Source organism: Pithys albifrons, chromosome 4, assembly GCF_047495875.1.
Source record: "Pithys albifrons albifrons isolate INPA30051 chromosome 4, PitAlb_v1, whole genome shotgun sequence".
In the NCBI taxonomy this organism is placed as follows: domain Eukaryota; kingdom Metazoa; phylum Chordata; class Aves; order Passeriformes; family Thamnophilidae; genus Pithys; species Pithys albifrons.
Genome location: NC_092461.1, coordinates 78,076,365 through 78,087,549, shown reverse-complemented (window position 1 = coordinate 78,087,549; position 11,185 = coordinate 78,076,365). Strand labels below are relative to the sequence as shown.

The 11,185-nt window shown below is 42.8% G+C and overlaps 1 protein-coding gene across 2 annotated transcripts in view; it reads left to right on the top strand.

The window, feature by feature from the left end:
• The first annotated feature begins 2,258 nt into the window (after positions 1-2,258).
• The window catches only part of COLEC12 (collectin subfamily member 12), a 102,385-nt gene continuing 93,458 nt past the window's right edge, over positions 2,259-11,185 (top strand). For both annotated transcript variants that reach the window (XR_011697756.1, XM_071554715.1), the window contains exon 1: positions 2,259-2,467. Coding sequence is in view for 1 of the 2 variants with exons in the window: in XM_071554715.1 (XP_071410816.1) it covers positions 2,461-2,467 (7 nt within the window). In the remaining variant the exon portion in view is untranslated. The remainder of the gene's footprint in view (positions 2,468-11,185) is intronic.

Genomic DNA, 11,185 nt, shown 5'->3' with positions numbered 1-11,185 from the left:
AATAACCCAGGATTGCTAAGGGTGATGATGGTGTCTAACATCTACACCTTCCTCTGGTGGGTGGAGATGGATCAGCAGGAAGGAAAAAGGAATGTTTACTTCAGAAACTAAAACATAAAATACCTGGGTTTAGAGGAAAGATTTGACATATGAAACAGCTCATGAGTTTCCTCCATTTCTTTACTAACTAGATTTTTATAGCAGTACTAGCAGAAGATCATCACTCATTTAAATATTTTACATGTATATTCTTACACATTCTTAACATATATATACACAGTCCAATGTGGAATACAACTTGCAAGATTAAAAGCCAATATAGAAGCTTACTTTGGACATATGAAGTGTCCCACTGAGTCCACAAATGAATAAATATTTTCAAGTCACAAGAATGGAGGTAAATCCCAGGCCTAATGAATCAATCATAAACTCCATATGTACTCAAAATATTATTTTTCTTTTAATTAGTAAGGAACATATTTTCCACAGATGCAGCAATTCACTCATCAATATCTGCAATTTTGGTTGCTATTCTTCAGTTCACTAAGGTTACTGTATGAAAAATCAGAAAAGTGTTATCAGTTACTACTTTTGAGGAATTTTCTAAATTTCTGCACAGTTCTGCTCCTTGCACATTCCCTGATGACACAGGTCTAAAAGCAATATCCTTCTTTCTTCCTTTTTTAAAGCATTTCTTCTGCTCTGTGTTTTCAAACAGAAGTGCTTTCCCTAAGGAAAAATGGAGCTTCATTATTGGTTTCATCCAGTCCACGAGAAGTGATGGAAAGATTTCTTCTTGGAAACATACTCATGGGCTTTAGGTCAGAGTTTAAATAGCTTTTAGTTTAAAAACTGAATTATATTGATTCTTCAAAATAAAAATGTAAATTAGCTTAGGATCCAAAATAAATCACACCAGTGAGCAACTACAAGTCTGTCTTATAAACATTGCAAGAACTGTGGTACAATTCCAACACAACACTACAAGACACCTGTAATTACCTGATTTCTACATTCAGGTTTAAGTGTTTTACTCACAATATTCCAGTCAACTACTAGAGCATAAACTAAAAGCTGAGTCAAGACCATTTGATATCTGAGCCCTGCTTTAAAGCAGCAAATGGCTACTGCAACTGGTATTCTAGTATTTTTGTCAATCCCTAACTAAAAGTACTGCCTCCACATCAGCGAACACATACATCACATAGATCAGTCATCAGTCATCAGACCAACCAAAGGAATTCAGATTTCTAAACCTGTTCTATAATTTTTGTTCTAGAATGACTAATTTTTGTGTGAGGCAAGATAATATCTGATAGGTTTCCAGCACTTTTTGACCCAGTACATTATGGTTCTTTTCAAAGCCATAGACTTCTAGAAAAGACCACGTAGCACAATCATTTATTTGGGCATGCTTACATTCAACAGACTGTGATATCTCTAACTGCAAAGGCAAACTTGTGTGCATGTCCTCTTTGCATTGGGAAAGACCCTCTGGTGCCTGCACTACTTTGTTCATCCCCAAAAGAATCCAGTGCACGTTGCACTAGCCCTGCCTCATCAACACTGATGTTAATAGTCAAAGCAGATCATAAATACTTATCACTGCCTTCAATAGCCTAAAAACAAGTAGCTTTGCAGAAAATTGAAATGTGCCTTTCATGAAAACGGAAGCTTGGAAATGTTCCCTTATTCTTGGCAACATCCAAGAACCAGAAAAATAAAAGATGACTGGCCTGTATATCCATAATCCCACAAATACATACACATGCACCACCCCAGTGTGTGTGTTGCATGCAGTCCAGCTAAAACCAACAGGAATACTCGTGGCCCTTCGTTCAGCACCAGGGTGAACTTCGCACATCCTGGAGCCTCTTCCCAGTCGACGGATACGCACGCACCGCTCCAGGATCCTCCGGTCGACGTGTCGTATGTGGCGACCCTGGAGGGAAACCTCCGGATGGCTGCCACGGGCGTGGAGGGCACCATTCTCCCTCCCAAGCTCCCCAGTCACTGGCGGTGTCCTGTGCGTCCCATCCCGAGCTGCTCCCCACGGGCAGTCCCTGCTGCCCACGGCCCCGCCACCCGGGAACCCTGCGGTCCCGCGGGACGCGGCGGGACGGGGTGCGAACCCCCCCAGCCCCATCCAACGGCGGGACCCCGAGCGCGCCCCCGCCGCCCGGCCCCGGCCGCGGCCCCTTCCCCGGGGCGGAGGGAGGGAGGCGGGGCCGAGCGGCGGCTCCGCGGGGCCGGGCCGGGCTCCGCGGGGCTGGCGGCGAGAGCGGTGCCGCCGGCGGCCGAGCAGCGACGGCGAGCGGCAGCGGCCGGGGCTGCGCAGCGGAGTCGCGCCAGGACCCCGGCATGGCCCGGCAGTAGCAGGGAGCGCTCCGCCGCCCGCCGCGCCCCGCGGCAGCTCCCGCCGCGCCCCGTCCGTCCTATGAGACCCGCCCCGGCGCCAAGATGAAAGGTAGGGACGGGAGGGCAGCGCCCGCTCCGCCGCCCCACACGTGCACCGTGGGCACCGCGCCCCGGGCACCGGCAGGGAGGGAGACGGGCAGCGCGGGTGGGAAGAGCGTGCAGGCGGGGAGCAGGCGGCGGGCAGGGATGGGCAGCATCTGTAGAGTGCAGGCAGGAGCTTTAGGGTGCGGGCAGGATCTTTAGGGTGCGGGCAACATCTTTAGGGTGCGGGCAGCATCTTTGAGGTGCAGGCAGGATCTTTGAGGTGCAGGCGGAATCTTTAAGGTGCGGACAGGATCTTTAGAGTGCGAGCAGCACAGCGTGTGGGCAGCGCGCGGACAGGGCAGTCTGTGGACAGTGCAGCAAGGGGCGAGATTTCGGGCAGGGTGCAGGCAGGACGGTCCGTGGGGAGGGTGCCAGCGAGGTAAACCGCACGCAAGCAGGGTGCTGGCAGGACACCGTGCAGGCAGGTGGCGGGCAGGGCACGCCGCCGCCAGGGCACAGGCAGCCGGTGCCGGGAGGAGCAAAGCGTGGGTCTCACCGCAACCCTGGGGCACGCGTGGGGCCGCCCCGGCTGCCGGCGAGCCCCGGCCCCGCACACGGGGGCTGCGCTGCCGCCGCGGCTCAGCTGGCGTCCGTCGGTCCCGGTCCGGGAGGACGTGTCCGTGTGTGAGTGTGTGTGTCCCGTCATGAGTGCTATCCCCAGCACGTTTTCACTGGGCACCCAACTTTCATCTTCCCTCTCTCCGGTGCCCCGAGAAGACTTGTGTTTCTCCCTGGCTTATTTAGTTTTTTGCCGGCGTTTTGCGATGTTCTTGGTGTAGCTTCTAAACATCTGGCAGTGATTAGGTGCCAGTAGAGGCTTAACTGGCTTGTGAAATCTATTTGGCATATTTCTCCTCATCATCCATCGACTGGATAATTTTTGATCTTTGCTTTGCATCTCTTCAAACTGAAACTTTGTTTCTTTTCCTTTTTTTTCTCCTTTCCCCCCTTCCCTCTCCTTTTGTTTTAAATGGGGAAAACATGCCAGTCCTACCAGTTGACTGTATCATACAAAGTTGTGACAGAGGCATTACATACTTTAAAATGAAATAAGGAAGCGGATTTCCAATTTGCTTCACTGTAACCTAGTAAAGATGTATTAGGGGGGGTTGCAAGAAAGCCTTCTGTTTATGGAAAGTGATAGCCTTGCAGCAAAACGCAGAGACTTTACACGCTGGGGAATACTTACAATGAAACCATCAAAGGAAATTATGGAAAGTTTAGGATTTAGTTGGGAGTTTGTGAGAGTCAAATTTAGTTTTTCTTCTAGATGCAAAAATAAACTTCAAGGGTGGAAGGAAAAAAACATACGTGTAAGAAAATTGCTTTTGGGCACGAATGTGCCTGTTCTTGGATTGCAGAGTTTTATTCCAGATGCCAGGAGGCCAGTAAACATCATGATAGTTACACTGAGTTTCCAGAGTCTGGGACACCAAATGATGTGATTATTTATTCACTTGCCAGTGTAGCAGCCTGAAGGGAGGAAAAACTTTTGGGGGGCATTTATTTTGCAACCCACATGCCCTATTTAAGTTACTTCTGACACTGTGGCATAGTGTCACTCCAAGGCCATGCAACATATTAAAAATAATGTGTTTACAGTGGTTTTCATCTGTAGGGTGCTCATACTATAAATTTTGTCATCAGCTAGCCATTATCAGCATAAGTGTAGTGTCAGGAGCAAACCAAAACAATGAGGATCCAGTAAGACAACACTGAAAGCCTTACGCTCTATTAATTGGGGTTTTGGGGAAAGGCGAGATGCAAAGGACCAAGGATGGCAATAACATAGAATGTGACTTGCATCTCCTTCCATTCTGCCTCCATGGCTCTTTGCAAAGCGGTGAAATGGCATTCAGAGGAAAGATGTTGTTCCTGCTGGGAGCACTTGCTGGTGCCTCTCACTCCATCAAGAGGGAGTACTCACACTTACCATTTAGTTTCCCTACGAGTGATCACAGCTATCTTATTTCTTTCCCCCACAGAGTCACAGAAATCAGTAATAAAACATGCAAAGAAGAGCACTTAAATGACTGTGCTAATAACTAGAGAAAAGAGAAGCTTCAAACAAATCATCATGTCAGGTGCCATTGCCAGTGTTAGGGAAGTCAGAGAGCAAACCAAATTTTGAATTGGTGATTTCCTTTTCTGGATTCAGATCTGGCTTTTCATATTTTCTCTTTAAACTTGATAGTGGTGATAATTGTAGGATTGTAGAACCTGGTGTCGTTACACATTTTTCTCAATAACAACAAAATGATGATTGCAGCTGTCTCTGTATCTACCCTCTCTGGAGAATGGAGGAATATCTAAATAATTACATCACTAAATAACTGTAAGGAATAAATTATATTTCCCATTTCTGGTATTTGTAATGTGTTATGTTTTAAATCAGTAAAACAAATTATGTATAATATGCTGGCAGTTTTATTTCCAGCAAACAACACTGAGCTCACAAACTTTGTGGTATTTTTTAGTAATAATTCATGTGATTTATAAAGGGACTTTACTGCTTTAGGGTCAGATTTATCTTTATCAAATGATACTTCTAAGTTGTAGTTATTTATTGGGGGAGAAGGAGTATTTGTTACCTAGGAAACAAATGAAAGCATCTTCCTCATAGTCAAATACCACCACATGTTCAAAAACATTAGTCCTAATTTAAGACCGGAACAAGCATTGTTACAGCAGAGAACTTCTCATGTATCTGTTATGTGTTTTGTAAAAACTACTTTCAACTTCTTCTGAAATCACTACTGTCATGGTGGTGATGGTGATCAGTATTTTCAACTGAAATATGGATACTGTTTACATAATAACTAACACTAATCCCCAAAATCAGTCAATGACAAAGTCAAGGTGGTCATTTAGTACTGTTGCTCCAGGATGACAGAGAAGCTCTTAATTATGATACCTGAAGTAGCTTACCTGGTTATTTCTCCTACTCCTCTATCTCTGCTGCTTCCTTTACCTCCTCCTCCTTCGCATCCTCCTCCTTCTCCTCCTTTTCTGCCATTTTAAGCACCTTGCTATGTACCACTTGTATAATGATGGCACTGGAGGACCAGTTATCTGGGATCCTGTGCTTGAGAACTGGAATGTGACCAAATACCCTGTCCTGTGCAGTTCCTCTCACTTGATTAAAAAGGTGCACAGGGAGAAACAGGTTTGTCCTTGGTTGTGTTCCACTGGAAGCAGTGAAGCCCACACTGCCTCAGGCCCAGCCTAACCTGAAAGCTCAGATCTCTTACCATCAACCAGTTTACCTCAAAGGCAGCTTAATGTTCTTAGTGCACAGTTTTCAGCAGATAGATTACATTGACCTTTCACAGGTTGTGCCGCTTCAGGTTACCCCTAGTTGGCCTTATACAGTGAACACTTTATCAGACAATTAGTGGTGTATCAGCCTGCATTGCTAAAATTGTCCCTTCAGCATTTTATCTTAGAGCCTACACATGATCCACTCAGGTAAAGCCTACATTTGCAAAAGCTATGTGTGCATGCAATTTCAGTTGTTCCTTCTTGATTACTTTGAAAAGTCGTAAATAATACATTTATATGATATTGACCTTCTTGATAGGTTCTCTCTCTCTCTCTGTCTCTCTAAAAAATCTATTCCAGAGCCAGAAAGCATCTGAAAACCAAGGATTACAGGTAGAGTGATCCAGTAACCTTTACTTAGTCCAGTTATAATAGACCTTATATGACTATAGTGACATGAAGATAAAACATATGCAGGACATCTGAGTGGTGTGTGTTGAACATGTCACAGACCATACCGCAGAAGTTCAAAGGCACAAGCAGTTATAATAAATGTGTGATACAACACAGAACAAATCCTGAGCAATGCTACTATACAGTCAGTGTTTATCATGAACTGGTTGGTAGCACAGAGGATTTTAAACATATGGATGAGAAAGATGTAAGCTTGTGTCAAGGGATATTCTTATTAATGATATCAAGGAAAATAGAGTGTTAGAAGCTATGAAATTACAAGAGAAATTTATTATTGCACAGATAGAAATATTACTGTACCACTGTAAAGGATACTGAGCAGAATTGACATAAAAGCTATTTATGACAGGAGTGTTTTCCGTAAGAAGTTGTAATTATTCATCTTTGCTTTCTGTATTCTACTTTTCCCAGCCACATAGGACTAAGAATAGCACAGGCAAGCCTATCCCTGTGAAGAAGAGAGTTGTTTAAAATCTCTTGTGGATCTTTCTTCTACTTCAGATAACCTAAATTTATTTTATACTGATTTTGCTACAGTTGAGGGCTGAACAGAGCCCCTTTTGTCACAAACACTAAATAATTTGCTTAGATCCACACTCAAAGATTGTTGTGCCCAGAGATTCAGACACTTTTGCCTGCTAGGATAAGGAGGGAGAGGTAATCTTTCAGAGAGATAGCTGAGCAGGCCTTGCAGAGGTAAAACAGTAAAATAAAGAGAGCTGGAAGAAATGTCAAGGATTAAAGCAGTTCAGTACTGCAAAGGATGCATATACAGTTATCTTCAGCTTCACAGTACATTCCTTATCCTGAGGTTCTGTATGTCAGAACAGAGAATGTCTCCTTCCAGCCTTCCCCCTTGGACAGGAAAATAAAGATGCTTTTTACAAGGCACTGAAAGTGACCCTGATCCTCCACAAAATGTGAGTGTGGTCTGTACAAGTAAAGGAAGAACCTAAGATTAATTGTCTTTGGAGTTTGACTGTTTCCACCTAAAACTGCAATCCCTTTTGGTGCATAAATTTGAGGTGAAGATTGGGACGTCACTGGGGAAAAAAGTGAATGAGTTATGGGAGGTAAGAGACGTGCTGTTAGGAATGTGAATGCCATTTTAATGCTGCTGTTAATTGCCTGCTCTGACATACAGACAGAGAGGCATGATTTTTCAATGCACTAATGAGAACAGATCTGTTTGCTCTTAAATCATTATCCTGAAATCCGATACAATTTAAACTTTTAACTTCTAAAGTTGGCCTCCACATCATGCAGCTGCTTCTGACACCACTACTGTAACAATGCTGGGTGGCACTTACAGGCTAACAAATTTTGTTCAAGAAACACCCTTATTTACTGGCTTCATTTTGTGCCTCAAAAGCAAAACTAGAGCCTTTGTTGTTATACCCCTTAATTTTCATAATCTGTGGGGTTTGTGTGTTCTTCATCTGAGCACTTGTTTTTAAGGCATAGCAGTGGGCAAAAAGATTGAGACCAGAGTACTAAAATGCACCCATTTGTCATGATTCTTTATTTTGTTTGTTTTATGCATATATTAGGTGATGAGAGACACAATCTAAGTCTTAGGATATGTACCAAGAGAGGATCTCTGGTCTAGGACCTTGCTTTTTTCAGTCTGTATAGTGAAAGCAGATAAATTTCCAGATCATCCATCTGAAGGACAGAGCTGGGGAAAAGCCTCAGTCTTGTTGTCAGAATCCAAGCTCAAATAACATCCCAAAGGATGCTTTGGGATGCCAGGAGATGGAGTCTCTTCAAGAACTGCCTCAGCTGAACGTCTGTCATGGCTTCGCTAAAGACCAGGTACTCTGGAAATGCAGAATCCATGAAATCCCTGTCAAAAGAGCTTACTGTGTGACAAGTCAGACAAAGGAAAGGGTGGATAATGTGTGTACGACACACACAGCAACAACAGTGACATTGTGAGTGTGACATATAAGCTGGGAACCTTGTCAATCAGGAAATGTTTTAAGTGTGGGGTAGGACTTTATGAGGGAGGACTTAACAAAATAGAAGCAGAGGGAAAAACTTGACTATGAAAAGAGCATATAAGGAAAAAGTAGTAGAGAAGGGCAAAAGAGGACAAGTGAAGCAAAGCATCTGTGAAGAGAGAGAGGAATGAGCAGCCCATTTGCACAAGCACAAGACTGTCCAGAATAAAAGCTATGAAAAGCAATGGAAATCAATTAGACTGATGAAGTCATGAACATCTGAAGGCCACAGCTGCTTGCTGTGCTTCTGCTGGCTCCGCTTCACCTCTAGGTCAGCACTTTGAATGTAGACCCAGTTAATAGTGACGAGAAATGCATATAAATCTGGTGTCTGCTCAAAAAGCTTTTGAAATGTGATATGAGAAAGATATTGGTGTTTGCTGTTCTCATCTGACTGAATAGTGCTAACATTATAGAAACCTCACAAGTGGATGAGTTTCACTGGTCTGTGAGAGTGCTGAGATGGAGAGAGTGGGCACGAGTAGCTTTTTGACACTGCAAACAGTCCTTTTTGCAGGAGATGCACTTGCTACACGGTTCTGAGCAGATTTTTTCACCCGTGCTGATTTATGGATTAAAGAGAAGAATATCATGATTTTCGACTAATGGCTACAGCTTCTTTCCAAATGATAGAAGTAAAAATCTGTTCTTGCTAATAATACAATGATTTTTATGGAGTTGCAAAAAAAAAATTATATCTGGGTTATAACTCTATAGTTCCCATTGAGTCAGTAGGAAAGGCAGGCCCCTAACCATTAAAGCCCTTTGAGAGGGAGATTTATTTTAAAGGAAACTCTTACACTGGATATAATTTTTACTACAAATTAATCTTATAGCCCTGAGTTCCCAATCTGGTACTTAGAGGTAAATTATAATGTACTGTAATTCAAGTTTTTTCAGGGGCTTATAAAGGAACTTCTAAAATCTGACCTGAAACTTGGCATGGCAATTTTCAACCCAGCTACCTCATTCTCTCTTGGAATAAATTTCCCTAGATTTTGAAAGGCAATGTAGAATGTTGGTGTCTTTTCTTTATTTAAAACTTCAAACCAAGTCTTTCAACAATGATTTTGTATTCATGTTTACAGCAAACAAATGTTCTAGAAATTACTGGATGCCATGTGTCTGCAGCCACCATATGAGCCAGCATCTCTAATGGTTCTGAGGTCTTGCTTGCTTCGTTAGGTTTAAATGGCCAAGCAGGGTGACAACTGGACAAGTGCATTAGCAGCTTTCTGTAACACCTTCCATATGGCAACAATGACACCCACGAAAGTAAGGGAATAAAATTGAAACAACTTCCCTAAAATTACATTGCTCTAGAGGCTTCTCAAATCTGGTTCCATTCTAGCAAAGGGACCAAGCAGTGCTGTGGTTATAGGCCCTATATAGTCTCAGGGGGAGATTTAGCATCCTTTTTGGCTCCAGGCCAGCTCCTTCTTACTTGACCTCAGAGTGACTCATAAGTGGTACATGATTAATTTATTAAAGATTTAAGAATAAGAATGAGAAATTAAAGAGTTCTACTCAACAGATTTTTGCTTTACCTCTAGCAAATTAATCAAATGAGAGTCTAATTTGTTTTAGATTAAATGATTTCCCTCTGTTTGCTGAGTTAATCCCCAGTTGAACTGCTTTTTTGTAATTCTCACTCCCTTGATGCATTGTACTGTATCTTATTTAACTCTACAACTGTATTTATTAGAGGTGTTGCACTAATAACTTATGACTGGAAGGCAAGTGGAATTTCACATTGGTACTTGATGGGGCATAGATATTGCCAAAATACCTCAAAGTTGGTTGGGTTTTTTTTTATTTTGGACCAGAACCCTTGCTTTGCACTGACTCCTGAAATATTTGATGTAATGATGCTCAGCTACAGTGAGACACTCATTTGTAGCAGTGTGCTGTGAGCTCCCTATGACAATCTGTTGTAGCACCCAAGGAGACTCTTGTAAATGTAATGAAACAGGAGATCTCTGGTGGTCCTTCCCCTACACAGTTAAATACACTGGTTCCTCACACATGTTTCTATTCTGCCCAAAGTTCACCTTTTTATGGGCCTTCCATCTGCCAGAGCTCTGTACAAATCAGTGGAATAAGAAACCAACTTTTCACGTTTCTTCATCTTTCTTATTCTGGATTCCCAATCTTGTGGCTCATAGCTGAGAGCTCAGTAGAGTGTCTTGTAACTAAATTATGGCTGGTCTTCTCAGCACTAAAGAGGTAATTCTTCAGTCTGGGACATAACAACAGATTCTGCTTTATTGTCTGCTTCAAGAAGGAGTCTGCCCTTCATGTTTTTCATCCATGAAAAATAAGTCTTCCTGGTGTATTAATGTATATGTATGTAGCAGAATACTTGCAATCATCCCAGTCCTCTTTGTAACTGAGGAGGGCTTGATTTGAACTAAATATTTCTAACTTATTATTTTCACAGTGTCAAACAAACCCCTCCTACATGAGTTTCAGCCTCAAACAAGTATGGGCACCACTGACGTGGAAACACAAAATTTCCTTTTCCAAGATGAGCCACTGGTGCTCAAAACTCATGAATTTCTGCCACACCGATTTCTGATACTGCCTTTAAAAGTGTAAGCCATTTAAACATGCTGGAGGTTCTTACTATTTGCTTTCCTAGTTGGGGTGTATTTTCTTAACCTCTGTAGTTCATAACAGATCACATTTTCATAGTTTTCTCTAGAAAAGTGTTCCTTTGTATTTTCCTGATTCAAAGATATCAGGAAGCTTGAGATTTTTGTAGACCTTGTGACAAAACTTAATTTCCATCACTGGAACGTGGGGCCAAGTTTCTACTGCCTCCAGTGAGGACACAACTGCCCAAAAGACATGGGAGGAGGAGCCTGGGTGCAGGACGTTGCCTTGGGACTTAAATTTATGGGCTTGTTTGTCAACTTCATTTTTAATTTTTCAAACAGATTCAA